At 40.7% G+C, this 24,608-nt stretch overlaps 1 protein-coding gene across 1 annotated transcript in view; it reads left to right on the forward strand.

Moving 5' to 3' along the window:
- The window catches only part of LOC139731829 (scavenger receptor cysteine-rich domain-containing protein DMBT1-like), a 44,431-nt gene extending 24,126 nt beyond the window's left edge, over nt 1–20,305 (forward strand). The window contains exons 8-29 of the mRNA XM_071642705.1: nt 4,446–4,588; nt 5,599–5,751; nt 6,062–6,247; nt 6,676–6,813; nt 7,297–7,384; nt 8,092–8,274; nt 8,574–8,870; nt 9,235–9,448; nt 10,424–10,551; nt 10,831–11,080; nt 11,745–11,922; nt 12,175–12,479; nt 12,860–13,131; nt 13,586–13,773; nt 14,237–14,426; nt 15,196–15,375; nt 15,969–16,278; nt 16,918–17,183; nt 17,493–17,637; nt 18,092–18,219; nt 18,949–19,215; nt 19,956–20,305. Coding sequence (XP_071498806.1) covers nt 4,446–4,588; nt 5,599–5,751; nt 6,062–6,247; nt 6,676–6,813; nt 7,297–7,384; nt 8,092–8,274; nt 8,574–8,870; nt 9,235–9,448; nt 10,424–10,551; nt 10,831–11,080; nt 11,745–11,922; nt 12,175–12,479; nt 12,860–13,131; nt 13,586–13,773; nt 14,237–14,426; nt 15,196–15,375; nt 15,969–16,278; nt 16,918–17,183; nt 17,493–17,637; nt 18,092–18,219; nt 18,949–19,215; nt 19,956–20,305 — 4,559 coding nt within the window. The remainder of the gene's footprint in view (nt 1–4,445; nt 4,589–5,598; nt 5,752–6,061; nt 6,248–6,675; nt 6,814–7,296; nt 7,385–8,091; nt 8,275–8,573; nt 8,871–9,234; nt 9,449–10,423; nt 10,552–10,830; nt 11,081–11,744; nt 11,923–12,174; nt 12,480–12,859; nt 13,132–13,585; nt 13,774–14,236; nt 14,427–15,195; nt 15,376–15,968; nt 16,279–16,917; nt 17,184–17,492; nt 17,638–18,091; nt 18,220–18,948; nt 19,216–19,955) is intronic.
- The last annotated feature ends 4,303 nt before the right edge of the window (nt 20,306–24,608 follow it).

Here is a 24,608-nt window from a genome sequence, read left to right on the forward strand (position 1 = left end):
TCCATTTGGCTTCACCTATGTATAGCTTCAAGTCTTACATCCTCTCACATTACCAATGCATTGGTATTTAATCCCTCTCTTACTTCATGATGGGCATGTTGCATGTGACGTATGTGCTTACTTTTGTTGGTGTTATTGTCAGCTTTTTGTTTGCATGTACACATTACTCAAGTGTCAGCTCACTTCTGAACGTGGAATGCATGTATAAGGCTTACTGTTTGTTTTTGTTTTGTGGTTAAAGATACACTCAACATTTTGCGTGAGAATTGTAAGTTTGCACATAAGTGGTTTTGTTCTTTACTTAGCTATTTGAACATCATGACCTCCACAGGTAGATATAAAATGAAAAAAAAAACCTTCACTTGTCTACTCAGGGTAGAAAGAAAAGATAAACAAAAGGAATTGCAGAGGCAAACAAAATAAGTGCACCGTCATGTGGTCAGCCTGGAATACCTGCATATTATATTTCTCCTTGTCCATGAGAGCGATATTGCATATTATACTTTGTAGTGTTTGACCAAGGGAAATGGAAGTTTGCCAGAGATAAGAGCTGGAAGCTTTTAGGAGAGATCCGTTTGTGTGTGTGTATGTGTGTGTGTGTGTATGTGTGTGTGTGCAAGTTGATGATCAGTTGAAAAAAAAAACACTCACTCTTACACAGAAACAGATTTCTATGAAAATGTTCATTCAGCATAGAGAGAGAAGAGAGAACGGAAGTGGGATACTATGTGTGGAGAGATTTTCTTCTTCTTCTTCTTTTTTGTGGAATAGGAGAGGGAGGAATGTAAGGATTTTAATCCAGCAAGCCAATAAAAGACACAAAAGCCCAGACGGACAAAGACCCTGCGCCTCACAAGTTTGACCGCAATTTCAAGTGCCTCTTTGTTGCTTTCTCTTTTGTATTGAATGAGCATGAATCCATTTGCTTGCTGATTTTCTTTGTCCCCTTCAGAAGAAATCATTGATCAATACTTCCGTTTCTGTGTCCCCGTGTGTGTTACTGTGCACCTGATCTGACTTTCAAAGAGGGCAGACTGAACATATTCATCATCCCAGAGTGATATTAGCTCATTGAAGGAAATGGAACTCGGACAATGTAATGTTTCCTGGAACTCACACACAGCTTGAGCCACAATGAACATGGGTACAGGATTCATGCAAAGTTGAGCATATGAATCGTCTGCTTCTGCAGACACGTGGTTTTCTTAAATATGCCTTTCTCATCAAGAGGTCAATTGTTAGACCAGGCTCATTAGAAATTAATAGTGAAGTCCTGAACATATGTGTGTCATCATATGAGTCCTGGTGACCTACTCAAGTATTGAGGAATCCCTGCTGAGTTGAGTATTGCCATTCCTCAACTACCAAACTTTCAGCTGCAACAGGAAAGCGAAACAGATTTGAAGAACATTCATAAGAACTTGCATACATATTAAAATTATACCACAGACTAGGAAGTTGCTTTATGTTTCTTCCTTCGTGCACAAAGTCTTAGAACAATACAGTGAACCAGTGTTTTAGGTACAGGTAATTGGAAAAACAACTACATGCTATATGCGTATGTTAATTGTCTCAGAAAATGTAATTGAGTTGTTGATGAATGTGGAAGATCAATTACAATGTATGCAGTCTGTCAGAAATGAATAATGCAGCAACTGGATGGTATTTCAGAAGTCATGTGAATAAAATCTTGAAGGGTTTACTGTATGTGCCCTGCTGAGGATTTTATAAGCACATGGTGCAAACAAGCTAAGTAAAATCCCTGAAGGAAGCAGTATCTTTGAATTGGGATCTGAAGCTTGAGATGTGCACATTGCAAAGACTACATTACTAATTATACATACTTTGGAATTGGGTTCTTCTGTGTTATTTTTTTTTTTTTGGTATAATCTGCAACGATTCCCAGCTTGCTACTATAAATACATACCACTGCAGTATGTTGATACAAATCCAGGGATGATCAAAAGTAGTCATGTTGGTGAACGATATCAACCAAAAGTGATACAGAAAATGTCATGTTGAAACTGTCACACAGTGACAGGCAAAAACAAAACAAAACAGAAAACTAAAACAAAAACAAAACAGGAGGAAACTAAAACAAAAGAAAAACAAAGACAAAGCCATGTTACTGTATTATTTGTTACACTCTGTCTGAAGCACAAGGATAAAGAATTTGAACTACATTCTTTGCATACCAGCATGCAACCATGGATTCTGGGATGGATTCTGAGCATGATGCAACCATGGAGCTACTGTATTGTAGCAGTATTGAGGTTCTAGGCAGTTTGCCAAGTGCAAGTTTATACCTCCATGGTTGCAGCTCCATGATGCAACCAGCCTGTAGCCAAACCACACTTCCCGCCTCCCAAATGAAGACTATGGATTCTACGTTGTGGGGCGAGAGATGGAGAGAGTTCACCCAGAGTTCTCTGGACCACACAAAGCATGAATGTCACCTTCTCAGACTCGTTACACACACTGTGTTTGTATACAAGGCGGCGGCGCATGCCAAGCCAATAGAATAGAAACCGTGGGTAGCCAAGCTCCCATTCAGAGATGCCACTAGAGTGGGTGTGACATGCCATATATGCCAAGGATATCACGGTTGATATGATTCGGTGCCCTGCTGTGCCTCCCATTCCCTTTGGCCAATCACAATTCGTATCAAATGAGACAAGGTTGATCTGGTGGGGGAGGGGGGGGGGGGGGGGTTGCGAGAATCTACAGACAGCGTAACCTTTTGCTTGATTTACAAACACTGCAATAGATATACATAGCCAGACAATCGGCAATATGGTTTGGGGTTTTTTTTTTCGAAGAAAAAAAACTTAACTAGAAATCCTTTCAGAGCCTCGTAGCATTGTAGTGTCTGAATAATATGGAAATGAGGGAGGCTGCTACTCAGCTTGAATAGATGGCAATGAAATTCATGTGCCTTAAATAGTCAACAAATAAAAAGAGGTATGTGGTGTACATATAATTTGAAATGAGATATGACAGTTTTATTTTGTAGAGAGAGAATTATGGAATTGGATGGTCATTATTTTGAAGATGAAATTTAAACTGGGCTGAATATGACAGCTATCAGAAGGTGCTTATACTTCTTCTTGCATCATGCTTGCATCATAATGTTATTCTACTCCGTGGCGTAAGGTTGATTTTGATCACTCCGCATCGTGGTAGTTGTCGCGGTTGATTCAGAATGTTCGTTCTTAATTTAGAGGAGCTAATCTTTTGCAAAGGAGACTGTAATGCAAGGATCTGCCAGCATAGCGAATTAATCAGTCTGGGTTATGCAATGAATTCGATTGATGAAATCTTTAAACAGCATCTTAATTTCCTGAGATGTGGGCTGTGAGTGAATGAAAACCCACTGCAAAGAGATTTTTTGATGTTCACACAAACTAAACACTGCATGATCAGATGCACGAATTTATGCACTGTAGCGCCCACTGCACATGCACAAACAGCATGATAGCCATTGCAAGAAATTGATAGTCTCATTTATTTTGAATGTGAAGAATGGTAACAATATGGAAACATTTGTCATTCTTTTTTTTTTCATAAGTATGTAGGCACTTTATACATCTGACCTCCTTGTATTACATGCCTGTATATTCATTTCATATTCATATATGGTGTTCTGCAATGATGGTTTCATTTCTGTGGAATTAGATTTTTTTGTCTGTTTTGTTTGTTGTTTTTTATTTTTGTTTTGTTTTTGTTTTGTTTTTGTACTAGCAAGTATTTAACAGTGGCTCTGGAATGTGTCTGTCAAAATATTTTTCTTTCATAGTGCTCTCAACCATAACCATTCTATAATAGACATATATTGCTTGTATTTGTGGTATGAGTGTGGTCAGCTCTGATGTGAGAAATGATAATAGAACATACCTTTTATACTCTTGTGTCATTTCTGTGTTGAATGATTGATTCAGGTAACTCGTCGTATCAAATGAAACTGGACAATTAAGCATTGATTAATCTTTTCACGCCATATTCTCAGGCATGCAATAATCCTTGAGCAGCTTCGAATTGGACTGAACTCAATTTTTTGTAAATATTTTTGCTAATTGAACGCAAAGTACTAATAACAGATCTTTCTATATATCTACCTATCTTTCTGTCTGTTTCTCCTTTTTCCCTCCTCTCTCTCTCTTTATCTTGCTCTTTATCTATCTGTCTCGCCACTTTCCCTCTCATTATCTCTGTCTATCTCTCCCTCTCTATCTATCAATCTATCTACCTATCTATCTATCTCTACCCCCCCTCTCTCTTCTCTCTCTTTATATCTCTATCTATTGATCTATCTATCTCTTCCCCTCCCTCTCTTCTCTCTCTTTATATCTGTCTGTCTCTCTGTGTAAAATCTATCTATCTCTCACTCTCTGTCTCTCCCTCTTTCTCTTATCCCTTCCATGCCCCAAATCTGTTGTATTTTGCAGGAGCGACAGGTGCATGTCTTGCCAGCTGCGAGAGGGGATATTTCGCCCTGGAGTCGACTTGCGCCCTCTGTAGTGCTTCCTGTCTAGAGTGTGCTGGTTCGCCAGACCACTGCATGGCATGCAAACCAAACACCTTTTTGCAGGCAAGTGTCAGAATTTATATAGCACAGCGGGCTAAATTTATAATCTTGTTTAGTATGACGTGTCATATGTGATAGCCATCCCTTGACGATCATGCAGTGATTTAAAAACATAAAAACAAAAAACAAAAAACAAAACAGGCCAGGATGGCAAGAATGCAATAAACTGCATTATGCAGAATGGTTTTAAAAATGGACCATTTTTTAAAGTAATTGAAATGGTAGCAAAATGGAAAAGTTTTGAATTACATATTAAATGTCAAAGCAGCATGGTTATTTGTCTGCAGAGCCAATTAAAACAGAGGTCTTGCTGTTCACGATTCAGTTTGACAAAATACAACCACTTGGCCTCACCCATTTATTGATAGGGCTGAAATCAATATTCAGCTGTGACAACAGCTGCATCTATTTGTCCTATCCGGAATTTCCTCATTTTAATTCATACCGCACCACGCACATGATAAACAATGACGTGAAAGGTTAGATATGAGGTAAATTTACACTTCAAACAACACTGCTGACAGAAAAACAACAAAATGTTAATATATAGAAAGAAAAACAAAAACTGGGCCATCTGTGTGTGCTGCTGGAATAGTAAGCTTTCCGAGAATTTGACAGGAAATAAGACTGTGGTTCATTGATTGCAAAGTGTGAATGACCCACCCAGGAGAAATACTGGTACTCCTAAAATGTAATTAGATTTCATGCTCTGCATAATTCCTGTGAGTTCAGGGAAGCAACTTTGCAAATGCTCGTGAAAAAAAAAAGATGATGTTTCACAAGTATCTTATTTATCTTATCTTAGTATGGAGGAGATAATGAGCAACCACTTGATTTTTTTTTATAATGTTGGTTTTAACTAATATATGATTGTCTCTGGAATGATTTCTTATCCTTCAGTAAAGGATTGCCATTTGTTTTGTGTGTTTGTGTTTGTGCATGTGTGGAAAGAGAAAAAAAAAATATGATGACGGAACTTTGATGAAAATGATTAATTCTCATTCTTGCAACAGGGTTCGACATGCGTTGAAAGTTGCTCTGGCTCTGACTTTGGGAACACATTGACCTGGCAGTGTGAAGCCTGCGACCTGCATGCGTGTGGCTCCTGTGCAAACGGCAATAGTAACAACATCTGCCTCACGTGTCCGCACGGAAAATTCATGAGGGTATGTAACTCCAAAAGAGCCGCAATATCTGCCGCTTCACCATGAAAATTATCCTAATTTATCTAGCTACCTTTTAAAGGTGGGGATGTTTTTAATCAAGAAAAGGGCCATTTTAGAATTTGCTACAACTTGAATGAATTTCATGCAGTATATCTTAGTATTGATGGTGTACGTATATTATATAGATAGATTGAATGATAGATAAAAAGAAGGATATGTGCTGTATAAATCACAAAACTGAATTTTCAGATGTACAAGTTTCTTTTAAGTTATTGATTTATGATATTTTTCAAATCTTGTGTTCGATCAGAATTCTACCTGTGTGACCAGCTGTCAGCCAGATATGTTTCTCAGGGACGACACGTGTGTGAGTGACTGTGGAACAGCGATGTACGGCCACCCCGGCATGAACACTTGCCAACGATGTGACACCAGCTGTTTGAATTGCACCTTTGACCCAAATGGTGTCAAATGCACTTCCTGTTCACCCCCAAAGGTGAGGGTCTGATGACTATTTATCCTGGGGAAATGAGTGGGAGAAGCCTACTTTAAAGCCTTGTGGCTCCCCCATGTTTGATTAGCTTGGCTTTTTTTTAATGTCAAGATCACTTCTGCGTTTTCTTTGAGCACATTATCACATTCGGAAAACAATGCAAGTGTGACATGTGAGGCAATGTTCATTTCTGATGGACATAGTGTCCATTCTCTCACAAAATAAAATGATAGTGTGCAGCAAAGAAACAAATTACACTCGGAATCATGTTGGAAGTGGGTGCGGGAAAAGAATCACTTGTTTTTGGGTGACATGCAAGGATCTGTCCTATTTTCTTGTGAGACAGAACATCCTGTGGGAGAAAAAAAAAAAAAAATCCCGAAATGGCAAAATGTCACATTTTGTGTCCTTGTGTGTTCTTAATTTGCTAGATCCTGGATCCAGCAACCGGAGTGTGTGTGGAGCGCTGTTCAACCGGAGTGGCTGCCATGGTGGAGGCTGGTAGCAGTGACCTGCAACAGACAAGTCGCCTCGTTGGCGGCAGGAACCATTTGGAAGGACGTCTTGAGGTAAGCCATCACTGTCCAAAGAAGTATACCCTAATGGGATCAGTGGGGTTTTACATCCATGCAAAATGAAAGTTCCACTCTGGCATATAGCCCACCCTGTTCCAGCATTGTCATAGTTGTTATTATGATTAATTACAATATGGTTAGTGGATGTAAGTTTCTGACAGACTTTAGCTGTGGTACACAAAGTGATTCACCTCCAATGGAGTTCAAGAGAAAAGCTTTGAAAAGGGAGATATTGACCATATTAATGTACCTGCTTCTTAATTCAGAGCAGAAATACTGTAAAAGTAGTAGCAGTAGGATCTGAAATTGTATTAAGTGTTGTGTTGTTGTTTTAAAGAAGAAAGAGAAAGAGAGAAAAATTGGGGCCCTAATACATCAAATAATTTGCCCCAATTTGTATTAAGTAAACAGTGAGGTTGATTGCTTGTGACAAAACAGAAACTTGATTATTTAATTGCCCTGATGGTTATCCCCCAGATCTTCCACGACAACCAGTGGGGCACCGTTTGTGCTGATCATTTTGACAAGGAAGCTGCCCAGGTGGCCTGCAGAGCATTGGGTCTTGGTGAGTAATCAAAAGACAGGTAGATGTCCATTTTTCCTCTCATATGTGGAAGTCCCACATTCAAGGCATTCGAGCAAGGTGTCAAGTTTGACCCACAGTAATACTGATTGTGGCTTGGAACGTTGGTTGCTTTCACATGTCCTCAACAACATGGCCTTGTAATCTGTTTAGAAGTACCTGTTAATTGGTTCTTGCAGTTCACGTCAGGTCATGAGATAGAAATACATAGTAAAGAGTTTTATGATTAGATATTAAATCAGTTTTGCACGTTTGAAAATTATTTCAGCCTAAGTTTATGTCCTGCTATGTGTTTAGAATTTTTGTCATACTGTACCTACAAATGAAATGGTAAATGGTCGTGTGATTTGCAAGAATAAGATTCCATGACCCCCATGTTTGCACTTTGCTGTGCACATCATCACATGAATACATGATGTCAGCTGATGTGATAATAATGCTGCTGGTGTAAGACTAGTGTTCCTGTGCTGTAAATCCAGAAACATCCATGGCATAAAACTTTTGCTGATTGCCCCTGGCAACCAATGCATTTAGTAGACAAAACCTTTTGTGTGCCTTTTACTTTCGCAAATCCTGTCTCTGCGCAAAATTCACAAAAGTTTCAAGCATACGAAAATTTCCAGTTTTACAGGGTAACTTATTTTTTTGTGCGGTTGTCTCTTTTGATGTTTGACTACATTTGCATGCAGGCAACGCTACTGGAGTGTTGCGAGTAGATGCTCAACCAGGAGTAATAGCGCCGGGAGAAGGGCCTATCTGGCTTGACAACATCCTGTGTATGGGATTTGAGGCCAACTTGGAGAGCTGCCACTTCACTGGATGGGGAGAGCATAACTGCGAACACAGCCAGGATATAGGCATCCGCTGCTCAGGTATCAATCAGACACATAATTCTGGGTAATTTTTAGAAGGGAGGATACCATTTTTGGAGTTCTGATCAACTTTCAAAAGATGAGAGAAATGTTTACATTGCATAAGCCTAATTAGAATATTATTTGATTCTTTGCATACAAATTACTTGATGTTCAGATTTCAAGTTTCTCGAGCAGAACAAAACACAGCAATGCAAAGAAAGAAAAAATACTACTATAAAAATGACACATTTTTGAATGGTGTGAATTGTGCTTCTGTTTCGATAAATTGAGTCTTACTTTGGTTGACTGACCATTAGGACCTGGAATGCGAGAGTGCCGGGAGACATGCCCTCTGGGTTTCTACGCTAACTTGACCGACAGTTCTTGTTACCCATGCCGCACCAACTGTGACGCCTGCCAGGCTACACCGGACTACATCTGCACTGCCTGCAGGCCGGGCACACACCGCAAGGGTGGTGACCAGTGCGTGACTGGATGCGGGGATGGTTTTTATGCCAGTGGTGGAGAATGCGTCCCATGCAGCAGTAACTGCGCAACCTGCGAAAGAGATTCCACTCACTGCACTAGTTGCGAAAGCTCCAAATTCTTGCAAGGTATGATATGTGTGCTATTAGTCACAGATGCATGTGTGGGTTTGTTTTTTTCTCTTTTTTTTTCTTGTGTATATTCAGAGCTTCAAAATCACAAAAATGAATTGTCCCATATACATGTCCATTGTGAATTTGTTAACCTTTGAATAAAGTAAGGTAACTTATCCATATTTCAAATTTATTCACACCGATGTAGAAGAGCAGCATCTATTATGTGAGACACAGTTATCATTCGGTTTTGTGCTGATGTTCTGGTCACTGTATGCAACTGAAATGTACCCCTTATTGCAGGCTGCATAAGGCTATCGTGTCATACATTGCTATAATTCTGTATGTGTGTCTTCTGTTTTAAATTTATCTGTTGCAGACAACACATGTGTCAGCGAATGCCGTGGTTACAGGATGAAGAACAATGCCATACGATTGGTCGGTGGAGCCTCGCCCCTGGAAGGTCAGTTGGAAATCAGACGTGGCGACACTTACGGCTCTGTGTGCGATGACCACTGGGATCTGCCAGATGCCGATGTGGTATGCCGCCAGCTTGGGTTCGGACACGCGTTGGAGGCCAGTCTCGAGGGAAAGTAAGTGTCCATTTTGATTGAATGGTGCAGCGATGTAACACTACCTGTTTAAAGGTGCATGGTCGCAGTGTTTTAGTCAAATGCGTACGCGGGCGCAGGGCGCAGGTTTCCTATAGAGACCTACGCTATCGACTCCTCTTTAGCGCTTACGCTTTGGCCCACTTCCCCGAGTCCGAAGAAGTCCGATCCACTGTAGTCAGTGGTCCGATCACTGTTCGGCTCATGAATCGGCTGAGGGGGATGACAGCTTTAGCAAACTTCTTTTGTGATGTCATAATAACAAGCACATATGCACGCACCCTGGCATTACTACAGACTGCGCGATGCGCAGAGAAGACAACGAAGGCAACGTTACTTAGCAACACCTACGCGCTTTACTCGTGATGACAGCTCAACTTCGGTAATCTTCGTATCAATGCTAACGGTGATCGGCAGTACCATCAACAGCGCCCTCTACACTACCGGGACTATGCCCCTTTAACACGATGTTATGTGTTATGTCATAGATTTGCCTCTTAAGGAACCAGGGGGAAGTGGAAGATGTGCTTTGATTTTAGTCATATAGAATCAATGTTAAAGGGACCTGTGCAGATTCTTTCTTCTTCTAGAATGTAATTCATCAGTCACTTTGCATCTGTAATACACACACCATTTTGGTGAGTTTCAAAGCTTTTGTCTTTTCAGGGGTTCACTTTCATGTCAGAATAGATCAGCTTCTCATGCACAAGTCAGACTTTTGGAGGTTTGTTGAATGAACGAAAATCTTACTTTTCAGCATTCTTGTACCCCCTACTCATGGTTCATCATATTTTGTGTGCATATTTATTATTGTATTCTGTACCGTGCCATTCTCAATTGAGAGATAAGCAGTTACTCTCTTTTTTGTCAAGAAGTAACTGTTTGGTGTGTGTAGGCATTCATGATACCATAAAGTGAAATCATTTTCTTGTTTCTGTTCTTGTTGCCTTTAATCAGATTTGCCGTGAGAAGAGATAGCATCATGCTACTGTCCAATGTGATGTGCACTGGAGACGAATCCAACCTCTTGGAATGTAAACATAGCGAGCCAAGCGGTTTTGACTGCCACTTTTGGGAAGCTGCTGGTGAGTAATTACCCTTGCATAATTTTTTGGTGGTGGTATTTTTTGTCATTTTTTTTAATAGGAGAGGGGGATGTTTTCTAATCCGTGAATCCATGTACATGGGACACTCTAGAACTGAAAACTCTGCTTTTGAAGTTTGTACCATGTATGGATTAAAACATGAATGAGGAAGTGATATGGCAGTGTGAATATATTGTCTGAATTTTAAAGGAAATGTTCTGCTAAGTGCCTGTCATAGATCCTTGCATTATGTATAGTTTTGCTTTCTTCTTAATCCAGGTGTAATTTGCTCAGGACCAGACACCTCGAACATGTGCATCGAAGCGTCACAGTGCACCAACGGCAGGTACGTGGACGAGGACGGCATCAGCTGCGGAGTGTGCGACCAGAACTGCGCCACCTGTTCCCAGACCGCCACTCACTGCCTGACGTGTCGTCCAGGGCTGGTGAGGAGAAGCGATTTTACCTGCGGGGAGACCTGCGAGGACGGTACCTACGCTGATGACCAGGGCATGTGCCAGAGATGCAGGTGAGTTGTTCAAAATTGAGTTGATGGGATGCCGTCATAAAAGGTGGTGCATTTTCTCCACTCTACTTCTGTGTCACTGAATCTCCTCGTCTTCGCGTAGGGGCAGGAAGTATGTCCAGGGGCCCGTTTCATAAAACTTGTCATCAGTGACAAGTTGTCATAGATGTGACAAGCTACTGAAATCCTTGCATCTGATTGGCTGAGAGCAAATTTGTCATAGAAATGTGGCAGTTGTCACTGATAACAAGTTTTATGAAACAGGCCCCAGATGAGTTGATGCCACATTTTGTGGGACTTCTCTGCACCGAAGGTAGTGCTACTGCTGGATATGTGACATTTTCCACATGTTATGAGGAATAAAGCATTGGAGTTGGAAAAGGCAGGGAAAATGTAGAGAGGAAGAGATGTGAGGTATACTTCAATTCATACTGCAAAAGGATACATATTTTTACACACATGTAAGGGCATCTGTTTCATCACATGGAATATTTTCCAATGATCAGAGCATTTGTGAAATGAGATTACTTGGTAAGAAAGTCGGACAAAATGCAGCCTGATCTACTGTTATGGGGGAAGAGGATACCCAAATGAGATGACCTGTTTCAATAATGGTCAGAGCGGGCGTTTCATGACTGACTTACAAACTATGTGTTTCAACCCACAGTGAGCAGTGTCTTGCGTGCTCGGGAAGCGCCGTTCACTGTACCAGATGCCACCAGTCCCTGTACCTCGACACAGACACAAACACCTGCGTCTCCTCCTGCGTGAATGGACTGGCTGTGCGGGGCAGCCCCGACATCCGGCTGGTGGATGGCCAGACACCGTATGAGGGGCGAGTTGAGGTGAGGTGGAACAGAAAACTTTGAGTCCTCACCTTTCTCTCATTACATTTTTTTAATGAGAGACAATGTGAACTGTATAAATCTCCGTGCCATGGGCAATTCAGCTGTATGTTATCCCAAGCTTTTGTCATTATACTTCAGATGAATCATACAAGCATCCGTACGTATTTTTCCCTATTAAATCTTTTCGTGGCATTTTACTGTGACTCTAAGGCTTTTCTATATATCTAAATACTCCCATTTTTTCTGCAGATTCGTGTCAATAACGTCTGGGGCACAGTCTGCGATGATGAGTTTGACCTTGCAGACGCTCACGTGGTTTGCCAGCAGCTTAACTTTGGCCATGCCATTGAATTCCGCACCAACGCTCACTACGGGAGTGGAACCAGCATCCATCTTGACGATTTGGCATGCGTCGGTGATGAGAGTAGGCTCCTTGACTGCCCAAGAAACAGCGCCGGCATTGGAGTGCATGACTGTGGCAACCATGAGGATGTAGGTGTAGTCTGTTCTGGCCAGGATACATCGCTGAAGTGTGTGTCGACATGTGACGATGGGTGAGTGCTAATTGGCGGAATTCATCAGCTTGTGAGGAAATCTATACTTAAATCAAATTGATTTTGTAGAATTTCCTGTTTGTGTTTGTTCGCCATCTATTTCAGCAGTCAAATGATAAGCCTTCGGTATCCAATTCAACAGATTTGCAGGCATAGCCTTCGCAAATTTGACATTGATGTGATGTTTAGTGTGTCACCATTGACCATTCTCATGGGAGCTCGAGAGCATTTACATAATGTCAATTTGATGAAAATTTGAGATGTTTTCATATTGTGAAAATGTTGTGGCTGCTTTTATGCAGTGTGTGTGAAGGATGAGTTATTGCTTTCCTTGCAACCTTTTCAGAACGTGGTATCTTTTTCTTTTTCTTTCCATGCAGATATTTTGCAGGACTTAATGCCCAAAATGCTTCGGAGTGCATGATGTGCTCAGACAACTGCCTGACCTGCCGGGGTTCTGGGGACAATTGCACCAAGTGCACTGCCCCGTATTTCCTCAATGCGGGCACATGCACGACGCAATGTCCCCCCGGACAGTATGGGAACATTGACAGCCGCGAGTGCCAACCGTGCAACTCGGCTTGCGGAGAGTGCTTCAATGGCCGGGTCAACAATGTGTGCAAGTCATGCAAGGCGTCTTTCTTCCTTCAAGGTATGCTGCTGACATGTTAAGAAGTCATTCTTTCTCTGTTCTTTTCTTTTCTATATACAAAACTTGCCTTTGACCAATCTTGAGCTATCAGTTCATCTGAAGTTGGATACATTTTTGGCTTGCTAAGTTACATCAGTGCACTTTCAGGAGACAACTGGCAGGTTTACTTCCCAGATGATGACTCATCGACAGTGGATGAAGTGCACAACTGTGTATATGTGTTTGTGTTTGTGTGTGTGTGTGTGTTTTTGATGCATCTGTCTTTACAGGAGCTCATTGTATCAATATGATATAGAATTCACTTTGATTTAGAAAGAAAGACTAATACTAATAAGATAATGACTAAGTTACATGTTCAAAGTAAGCATTCTTCTGTCTTTCCATATCAACGCACTCTTCTTTGTCAGAACTGTCTGTATCTAGACTTGACTCAGGAATTATTTTGGTCTTTCAGATTCCACCTGTGTTTCATCCTGCTCTGATGGCTACCAGCCTCTGAGCCGCTTGCTGCAAGCGTTGGGAGAGATCAAGGCCATCCGCTTGATGGGGGGTGCCAATGAGCGAGAGGGAATCTTGCAGATTTCTCACAATGACCAGTGGGGCACCGTGTGCAACAACAACTGGGATATGGCAGACGCACACGTAAGACACTTGCCGCCATTTTGTCACATTTTGCCAGGACAAGACTGTATTGAGATATATGTTCATGCCTTGTTTATATCTGATGTATATACCTGCTTAAGGGTGATAGCTTCATTTGATCAACCCTAATAAAATAGCGGAAATGATGGGTGAACATGGTCAGGATATTTTAATATTTTGTTTGCATATTCTTGGAATATATGTTTATGCGTGCCTTCTGCTGCATGCACTGTAAGAGGAATACTCTATAGACATATATTCATATATGCGTATATATGTGAGCGTGCATCATAGTTGTATTTTTACATCTGTGCATGCGTTGTGTCCATGTGTGTTTTCATGTACCTCGCTGTACACGCTAACTGAATTGGTCTGCTTTGTGTGGTGTGTTGTTGTTGCATACATTTGTATGCCTCTCTGTGGAAGCAAATACTCAAGCACATCACTTTTTCTGATCTTCTAGGTCGTTTGCCACCAGCTGGGCCAGGGACGTGCCGTGGGGGTCCTCAACAACCGCGAGTTTACCGCCGTGTCCGCCGACACACCCATCTTACTGTCCGGGGTGGACTGTAAGGGCTGGGAGTTGGGCCTGTCCCAGTGTAGGAACAGTGACTGGGGGCCTAGCATGGGATGCGGACACAGCCAAGATGTGGGTGAGTGTCTCAGCCTATGGATCTCTGCCCCCCCCCCCCCTCGAGTTTGAGTTACACAAACTTAGACATAAGACCATCTACAATTAAATGTGCTACATTTTAAATGAAGATCAGCTTTGATGTATGGTTCTATTTCTGCCATCAGAGTTGACACATTGGTGCCAATTTGCATTGTCAGTATTCTTCTGTTACTATATCTGGACAAAAGTGTTGTTGTTCCAACTCTGGATGTCAGGAATGAATTTCCTGACTGGATATCTTATTGTCTTGTACATAACAGGGCAGCACTGCCTGCAAGTAAATATACACATAATTGTAAATACAAACAAACGAACTAACTAGCAATCTATTTTTAAGAGCATAAGGAGAAATATTATGCAGAGAGAATTTTTTTTTTTTTGCAAACTTTTGGCTCTGTTTATGGAAATATTTTTGGAGCTACACTGTATTTCCACATGTACAGATACATGTATATACCCCTCTTCTGCAAAATCATCAACAAGCATATTGAAATATTTCCATGAAATAGGCCCTACTTTTGCAGTATTTTTTTCTGTAAGTAAGTGTGAAGGCATATGGAATAAGAAATGTAATAATACTAAACTGTTTTTCGACACTATCAAATAATACTTAAGATGTATTTCTGTAGATTTGTGTTTTAATTACCTTACTGGTTGTCATAGTGCCCGTTCTCCAAGATTTTTTTTTTTTTCAAATTGTTAGCCCATTTCTTCATCATTCTCCTTTTCAAATAAAAACTTGTCTGCAGCCATCAGATGCAGTGGAGAAAACGATCAGCAGAGGGACAGCATATGTAGACGGGTGACCCCGTCTCACTGTGACACGGTGCCGTGCAGCAGTGGAGTGGACTGCGTGTCGCTGGACGGAAACCAGTCTGTCTGCTTGGAGTGTCCACCGGGTGAAGTTGGCAATGGCACTGCATGCACAGGTGGGTAACTTCAATCTGAACTAACTGCATACGAATAAGTGTATACCTCTGTGGTGCCTCCTCTTTTCAATGACCAGTACATCAGTGATTGCAAATGTGATGCAAAGTTGTCTCACTGTTTCCTGATGTGATGTTTTCTGTGCCTTCTCTGAGATTCAATGATTAGAACTTGGACGTTCCACATAGAATGTTGACTGAGTATATGTTTGTTGAGATTCATTCGAGATAGCACAGGATACCTCGAGTGAATCAATCAGTTACATCTATAGAATATTTGATGTTGTCTATAGTTTGTGCTGTCATCTGCCCTATTCCAGCATTGAGTTTGTTGGTATTAAAAGTGCAAGTTTTCTCATCCATACCAAGCAAGTATGGCAAATCTAAACAATCTAGATATTGTTTTAGGTTCATGGATATCAATTTATGTTTAAAGAAAGAACAAGAAATCAGGTATTTATCAAGAAATCAAATGAATTTATCGATTTTCCAATTGCCAGCAATGTACTTGCATTTTCAGATATGTTAGATAAAGCATGTAACAATTATGTAATCAGAATGTTTCATCTTTCATAATGCTTTTTTTTTCCTCACAGTTGTGGCAAACACCCTGCCTTCCTTCCAAGAAGTCCCGCGCAACAGGACACTCCGCATTGGACTGCCTGCCATGTTCCGCTGCAAGGCGCAGGGAGTACCCACGCCAAGAGTGACGGCCAGCAGCTGGCTGAAGGACGGTCAGCCGCTCACCCAGGAGGATCTGGACAGCCGCCGCGTGCGCATCTATTCCTCGAGCGGCACCCTGCAGCTGGTGCGCACACGCAGGGAGGACACAGGCAACTACACGTGCGTGATCAGCAACACTCAGGGCAGCAACAGCTCCAGTGCCTTCCTCGTGGTTGAAGGTATGTTCACTAGAGCCCACTTCCTTCAACTGATTGGGATATGTCATACCATGTATGTGTTGCGCGCATGCGCACAATGCCTGGATACGAACATGGCGGTCCACAGCAGACGGTACAATAAATCACAGCAAGGTCTGTGAACCTACACAATAACTCAATCCTGTATTTGGTGAGCTGTATTTGAGTGAACCCCATCTCGCACAACAGGATAGACATTGCAAAGCCGACCCATGGTGTGACTGATTGATCAAGATAATTTGTCATCATTATGATTAGTCAACAGTGAATAGTGTTTTAAGCATATATACAGATGTCATGAACTTCATTGTCAAGTTTTTGGACACTCAGTTATACCTGTAGTGGAAATGTGATTTAGGTAATGATGCTTTGATTTATGTGAATGAGTGACTTCATGTTCTCTTATACATAAGGCTATGCTTTTTCATGACAAACCATCCATATGCCGGTATATAGACTGTGGCAAGATTTTGCAGTGTGATGTTAAGAGATATGCCATTCACTTCATTTGTTGTTAAATTTGATAAGCAGTGTGCCTGTCGAAGAGTAGGGTAGAACAAAGTGAGACACACGCGCACTTGCGGAACTATGAATTTCATCTCTGCACTCTTGTTACATTCCACAGAACCCCACATATTCTTGCCGTACAGTCAGAGGAGCGTGTGCTGGGCGAGACGGCCGTGCTGCAGTGCAGCGTGACCGGGATGCCCGCTTCTACGGTCACCTGGCAGCGTGGCGGGAGGCCGTTGCTGGGAGACCGCTTCCAGAGCTGCGGCGGTAACGGCACTCTGCTCATCTCGGGCGTCACTCACGGCGATGCGGGGAGTTACAAGTGTTCGGCAGTCAACGAGCTTGGCGAGGACTTCTCTGTCGTCTCCCTGACTGTCCATGGTAAGATGACGCCAAACTATACCTGTGGTTTTCTGTTCCATTGTACTCACTACAACCATAATGATAAGCAATTTTATTACTATAGTATGTAAACATATGTTCTCATTCTCAATATTCTTCGCTATTTTGAGCTCACAGATATCTATTCATTGCATTCATGATTGTCTTGCATAGTCATGCTGCATCTGTATTTCCATCTATATATGTATATCATGTCTATGTGTGTATGAGAGAGAGAGAGAGAAAAAAAAAAAAGATGAATCACAGACATATAATATGATGATGATTTGCCTGTGTCTTTTGATGTAGAACCGCCAACATTCCAACTGTATCCGAAGGAGCTTCATGTGCGAGAGGGGTCCAGTGCCGAGTTAGGGTGTGCAGCCTCGGGCGTTCCCCAACCTGCCTTGACATGGAAGAAAGATGGTGAACAGATCTCTTACCACACAGGAAGGTGAGTGTGCTAATGTTGTCTCTCTCACAAATTGGTAATAGAGACTTGATAAAGACTACACAAGCCAATACTGGTCCTGTGCATGCATCATATTTTATGAAAAGTTAGTGACCAAAAATAAGACTGTGGAAAAAAAATGAGTAATTGTGAAAGGCTGAGCACAACCAGATGAGACATGTGAGAATTTAATACTATTAACATGTGAGCTATCACCCAACAAAGAGCTCAGAGTTTATCACTTTTTGATTATACACCAAGACTATAATTGTGCAATTTTCTACAAATTCATAAGAAGGAACTGATTTTTTTTTCTGTGTTATGCCTTGTCTTTGTCATACTGATAAGTGCATTTTCACCTGACTGTTAGTTCTTTGTGAGTAGTGAGGAAAGAAATGAGAATATCATGCAAGCCAAAATCATTACAAAGTCCGTCTCATTCATTCTTTCTCATCAGAGTGGTTGCCCGTAGTGACGGAACTTTGCTCATCATCAATGTGCAGCAAGAGGATATGGGAGAGTATGCCTGCATCGCTACCAATGAGGTTCAAACCTCCTTCAGAGCTGCCAAGTTGTTGGTCTTTGGTGAGTAGTTCCTTCCCTCCTCATCCCTCTCAGTACCCGCCATATGTCACTTCAGGTGGGCAGTGTCTCAGGATAATCCTTCATCTGTTCCTCCTGTAGTGTATCCATCCTAGATAGCTATAGGGTACTCAATTTTAGCAAATTTTGTGGATTGACATAATTGTTGTTGCTATGTGACCCTGTCATATGAGAACAAATTTTTCTCTATGTTATAGTTAATCTTATTTTTGCTATGCTGAATCAAATTTGTTTTGCGTTTACCCATGTACATGTTCAATGTTTGAAATACTGAATAAGATTATAATGATAATTATAATAACAATGCTCATTCAAAGTTCAGGGGATGTGGAAAATTGCTGATGTTGCTGTTCTCTAGAAATTATATGATAATTGCTGTAATTTCTACAGGGAAAACAAGAAATGTCTGAAGGTTGCCGGAACAATGGAGACCAGTAGGGCCATTTCGAACATTTTGACCAGCAGCGGTTTTTGTTTTGTTTTGTTTTGTTTTGTTTTTTGTCTTGAGAGCCCGTTACAATTCTGGCTTTTAGTATTGCCAGTGTCTTTTGTGGTAGTCTTTCTTTTCCCAAGAAATTTGGAATGATCTTTGATTAATCTGGCATGTGAAGTATGGATTTGTCAGACTGTGATAACCAATTTGATGAAAAGACCTTGTTGTCTAGATGATGATGATGGACTTTGTTTCTGTTTTGCATGTGCACCATTCAGGTCCACCCCAAATCACCGAGTCCCCTAGCAACCAGACCATGGTAACAGGTGAGACCCTTCAGCTGCCCTGCAAGGTGATCGGGACCAACAATCCGGTCGTCACATGGACGCACAACCAAGACCCAGTTTCAGAAGACAAGCGGCACACGCTGAGCGACGGCACGCTGACGGTAACGAATGTTGACCCCACTGACGCAGGACTGTATATCTGCACGGCGACCAACAGCGAGGGCAGTGTGAATGACAGCGCTTACGTGTCAGTTACAGGTTAGTAAATGTGGTTGTCAGATAGATGTAATTTGCTTGTCAGATAGATGCAACTTCTCTTTTTTTTCCAGCGTTTGGTAGTTATTTCTTATCATCTGAGTTTCTTAGGCACACTGTGACTAGATAGTGAAAAATTAGATAGCTGGAAACAAAGTTTGTCTGATGTCAAAGATGTTCCTATCTAAACAGAGCAGCCAGCTGCTTGGAATCATCCTTGGGGATCCTGGAAATGATATAGCTTCGTTGTAACTTTGAAGGATAACCCACCCACTCTGCATGTCTCAGAACTTGGTTCTGGCCTGGAATGCACTAATCCATCATGGAAAATACCAGTAGATATTTCAAGCATATGAAAAAAAAAATTATGCATTTTTTTAACTCATTGTCCAGCCACTTGGCAGGTGGCTATAAGTATTGCTACCTTGCTGTGAAATTAATTACCATGTAAGATTCAGATTTGTATAGGAGTATGGAAAACATGTAGAAAAGATACTTTATTTCATCTATGCTAATTCTGACAATTTCATGCATTCACTTTCCATAATGCGCATCAAACTAGTGTTATTCCTTGAAAGTGATGCAATTCAAACTTCAGATTCATCCATTCTTCTGTTCATATGGTTTCTTATTACTTCACACATTGATTTTTTTTTTTTTTCAAATTGAAATCGAGAGCTACCTGTTCATGTTGTATGCACCCAGAGATCTCACTTGACACTTTCCCAATGTGCTTTCTATAGGTCCTGTGGTGCACGGCCGGAACAAGCGCGTAGGCATGGCAGCCCTTGTGGTCCCAATCTTCATAGTCTTCATCATCCTTGCCATCATCCTGGCTGTTTGGATCAAACGTCGGAGGAGCCAGGGCTCCAAGGAGGTGATGGCCAATGCCATTTTCAAGGGGAACAGTTCGTCCCACACCATCAGATTCACGCACGGTAGCCCCTACCGCAAATTTGATGACACGGACTTTGAGAAAAGCGAAGAGATGGAGAGCGAGCACGGTGCAGAGAAGGGAAAGGGCTGGGGTAAATTAAGAGTATCACCAAAGAAAGGAATGTTACTAGAAGAGGAAGAAGATGACAAATTATAATGTTGGTGTTTCGCATCCCTCGGTTGTTGGATTTTTTTTAGGCAGATACTGAAGATAGTTAGCCTATAGTCAAGGTGCTGGTGTGTGGCTCTCCTACGCTAAATCTCGTTTGCCCCATGTGATGGGGACCTACTCACTGAACAACCAGTGAGCTGCTTATGGGAGCGCCTTTGTCTCACATTCTTTGGACCCAAATGCCACGGAACGTGCAATCACGGTGAGGCAGCTAAGGTGGTGACCTACGTTCACAGACATTGACCAAAGAGTGTAGGGGCAACTGCCAATATGGAATCGATTCAAGCACGAATGGCCAAGCCTTTGCCGTACCAGAGCCTCTCCCGTTGGCGTGGACGAATGTAGATTAATATCCGTGGAGGCACTGCAGAAGAGAAAGAGGACTAAATGGCAGAGAAAATGTGGACAGCACAGACTACAGGCAAGAGAATTGTGCACTCAAGTGGGTGCTAAGAAATAACGGACAAGAGCACCATGAATGATGGCAAGATGCAGTTTAAAAAAAAGAAAAAAGTATGGATTGAGTTTGAGCAAATATGTGCTCCTTATGTGACATGAACTGAAATGAGCAGCTCTTTGATGCAGAGCGTAGCGTGTACAGAACAAAGATTGTTAGATAGGTATTTATACAGAGCACATCAAATGCTGAGAAGACAATGCAGTAAATGATTAAGCATTTCGTGCAGTATTAAAAAACGTTTAGTTGCAGCAGCACTACAAACTGTCTGTACAGAAGATTTTGTGTACATACGTATAGATATATATTATTGTTTATTTTTCTTTTGTAATTATGATTTCATCAGAATTATTGAAGCTGTTACTCTCTTGTGAAACAAGAGACTTGGGGTTCTGTGTTTTTTTATAAGCAACAAAACTCTTATATTCTGTGCCGTAGCATAACATACATCATTATTTTTCCTGTTAAGTGCCTACATATGGAGCAATACCATATGAGTTTGAGCATACAGAAAGGTGCTAACCTTCCTCCTGAAATTGGGGTATATGTAGGTCCTATGTAATGAACTTTAAACATTAATGATTTGTGTGTTTATGTTAAAGTGTTTGCTAAATGTTATTCCCTCTTGATACGATTGAATCCTCATTACACAAGCATTTGATTTTTTCCCCCTAAAAGATGTCTACAATGATCATGTATATGATTTTTTTTTTTCTGATTTTGCTCTATGTAGCTTCATATTGGACATAACAGTGACCCATGCTTGCAGAACGTATTTAGCAGCCTTTTGAGCTCATTCAATCCATTATTCTTTGGTTATTAGGAGACATAATGAGTTAAAACTTACCCGTGGCCACTTGGTAGTCCCACGTACGTATCAATGTGATCATGTCAAAAAAGCAACAACAAAAGAACTATCCCAAAGTCATCATAAGAGATCGAGATGCGAGGGAGCAATCTCAAGTCAAATTCGTTCTGAATAAAATTTCTACTTAGTTGATGTACCTCAAGAACGATCCAACTACACAACAATCCAGGCACTAAACAGCTTCTCATGTGAAGAAAGAGAAGGTGAAGAAAACAGCTTGAGTGTTTATAGATGCCACTCTACTAGATAAGCATAATCTGTTTCGTCTTGTAAATGCATTGCCAGTATTATGCCTTTCATGTGGAATTTTGTTGTGTTATGTGTGTTGGATGGGTGTGCTTGTAGGTGTGTCAATCATGAATACCTGAAGATACATTTGAAGACATCTCTACGTGTCGTGCACCTGGAGAAACCCTGTGGAACAGCTGCACATCATGGTGTGTTTGTGTGCGTGCATCGTGTTGGTTTTAGGTATTCATTCTTTTGTGTGTGCCTGTGTACTAGTGTGAACGCACTCTCTGCTAGAAGATCTTCCACACACCTTGAGAGCAAATTAGCAATATTCAATCCCCACTGCTAGTGTCTGAATCTACTGTAAAACGAGGAATGTTCGCGTGCATTTTAATTTCGCAAATTTCGCGAGAGCCAAGATTCACAAAATTAAGATGCATGTAAAAGTTTTTGTCTGCACTATACGCATTGAATTTTAGAGGCAACTCGCGAAAATTTCTTGCCGCGAAAAAGGCCGTAGGCTCCAATTCGCGAAAATTTCATGCCGTGAAAATATCGTGTTTTACAGTATTCTATCGTTTCTTGCACAGCTGTATGTCAGTCAGAAAAACTCAACATGGTGATGGTACAGTGTAAGACACTTTCACTGAAATGCTGTTAAAAATCAGGGTAAAAAAAAGAATAGTTCTACTTATGTCTCTGCCTCTGTCGGGTGATGAGACAAAAAGTTGAATTACTCAGTAGGTAGTGTATAGAGGTTGATTTCGTTCTGTCTTAACTGTTGTAATAGTAGTAGCAGAATAAAAAAGAATAGCAATAGTTTATTTATAATTTATAATTATTTATTAGATTCAGAGGTTCTACATTAAGAGGCTAATATACATTTTTCACAAACACTAAAACTGAAAAGAGAAAGAAAAGCTGTAGCAGCATTTGTGTATATGTGTTTAAGAGTATTTGAAAATGGCAACATCAATGCAATTGATGAATATGTAAATACGTATGTAAGTAGATATTTGTATATACTGAATATACTGTAAATGAAATACCATGGGTAATGTAATTTCCTACTGTGTATCAACAACATTTTGTTGTTGAGCTCAATTCACGGCATCAGTGTAAGCCAAAGCCACTATATGAGTTCAGCTGAACGTGGTCTGCAGTATTTGAATAGGTAAAATTTGACCATTGATGTTAAAGGCAATACATAATACTGCGTGGATACACGTGTTACAAGTGTTTTTGTCTTTTACTGTTCCGGTCGCCATCTTACCATTTTATCTGCAATAGGATGATAATTTAGGATGGCTGGTGTTGGAGGGGCAGTTGGTGGGACATGACAAACTTAAAAACAAAGTATAGCTCATAATCCCTGGCCCGTGTGCATGGAGACAGGACCGCCTCTCTTTAGCGAGACACTTTTGGTAGATACACACTTACATTTCCACACCAAAGCATTTCAGGATGTGCAGGGTTTGTTTGCATTACCATTGCTTTACTTAAGCCAACTTTTTGTCAATATTTGACAAGAAAGTAGCCACCTTAATGATATTCAAAATAGGGCTGGCATGTTGTGACAATGTAAATCGATTTGACTTGCAGTCTGTGATTTGAAAGAAATCATTAAATGCTACTTGGAAAATGAAACTTGTTGGTGCTGATGCCTATCTCGTGTGTCAATCATCCATCGTTTATTTATCTTTTCTGTGAATGCTAATGATATGATGCTTTTCATTTATATTATTTGTTAACGGATTTGATGTTTGCTTGCTTGTTTGTTTTTTTGTTTTTTTGTTTTTTTGCTGTGCAGTGATTATTTACACTTTTTTTTGTGCAATTATGTGTGGGACTCATACAACTATACCAAAAATCTCCATCTTATCAGACTTCTCTTCTCTTACTGTTATATATATATATATATATATATATATATATATATATATATATATATATATATATGTATATATATATATATATATATATATATATATATATAATATATATATATATATATATATATATATATATATATATATATATATATATATTTGTACAACAACAAAAACTAAACAGCAAACACTATATTTGATTTGACAAGATTCCTTTTCTCGGCAGAAACAGGTTTTCCAAACAGCTTTCAAGGAATTTTTACGAGTTGATAAACGCAAAGCTGTTTTGAAAGCCCTTTCGGAAAGCCTTTTCGAAAGCCGCAAATTTGTGGCTTTCCAAACAGGTTTCCTAAACAGGTTTTCAGAAACCTATTTGTAAAAGCCTTTTGAAGTTGATAAACGCAAAGCTGTTTTGAAACGGCTTTGTAGTATTGTACTGCAGTTACGAACAATGCACGCCTTATATGACCTCTTCTCCTCGGGTCGAATTGCGCAATGCAGCTGTGAAGTGACAGGCCAGTTATCGTGTTCGCGAAGAGAGTTGATAAACGCAACTATTTTGGAAGACGTTTCTAAAGGGCTTTGGAAACGGCTTTTGAAAGCCGTTTAAACAGGGGAAAGTTGGTAAACGCAGCCTAAATCAACAAACATGGAATCACAGGTCATGCTACTGTTTTTCCTTTACATAAAAAAAAATCTTATCTGTTATTCCAGAGGAAGTATCTGTTGCTTCTGTCTTTCCCCCCTTCGACTTCATCTACAGCTGCTCTTAATCATAATTATTGTGCTTGCCTCTTTTCTACCTTTTTCTTTCCCTTGTCTGTCTGGTTATTTTTCTTTCTC

Source organism: Diadema antillarum, unplaced genomic scaffold, assembly GCF_040938485.1.
Source record: "Diadema antillarum isolate AM-2024a unplaced genomic scaffold, OU_Dant_1.0 seq00000386_RagTag, whole genome shotgun sequence".
Classification (NCBI taxonomy): Eukaryota; Metazoa; Echinodermata; class Echinoidea; order Diadematoida; family Diadematidae; genus Diadema; species Diadema antillarum.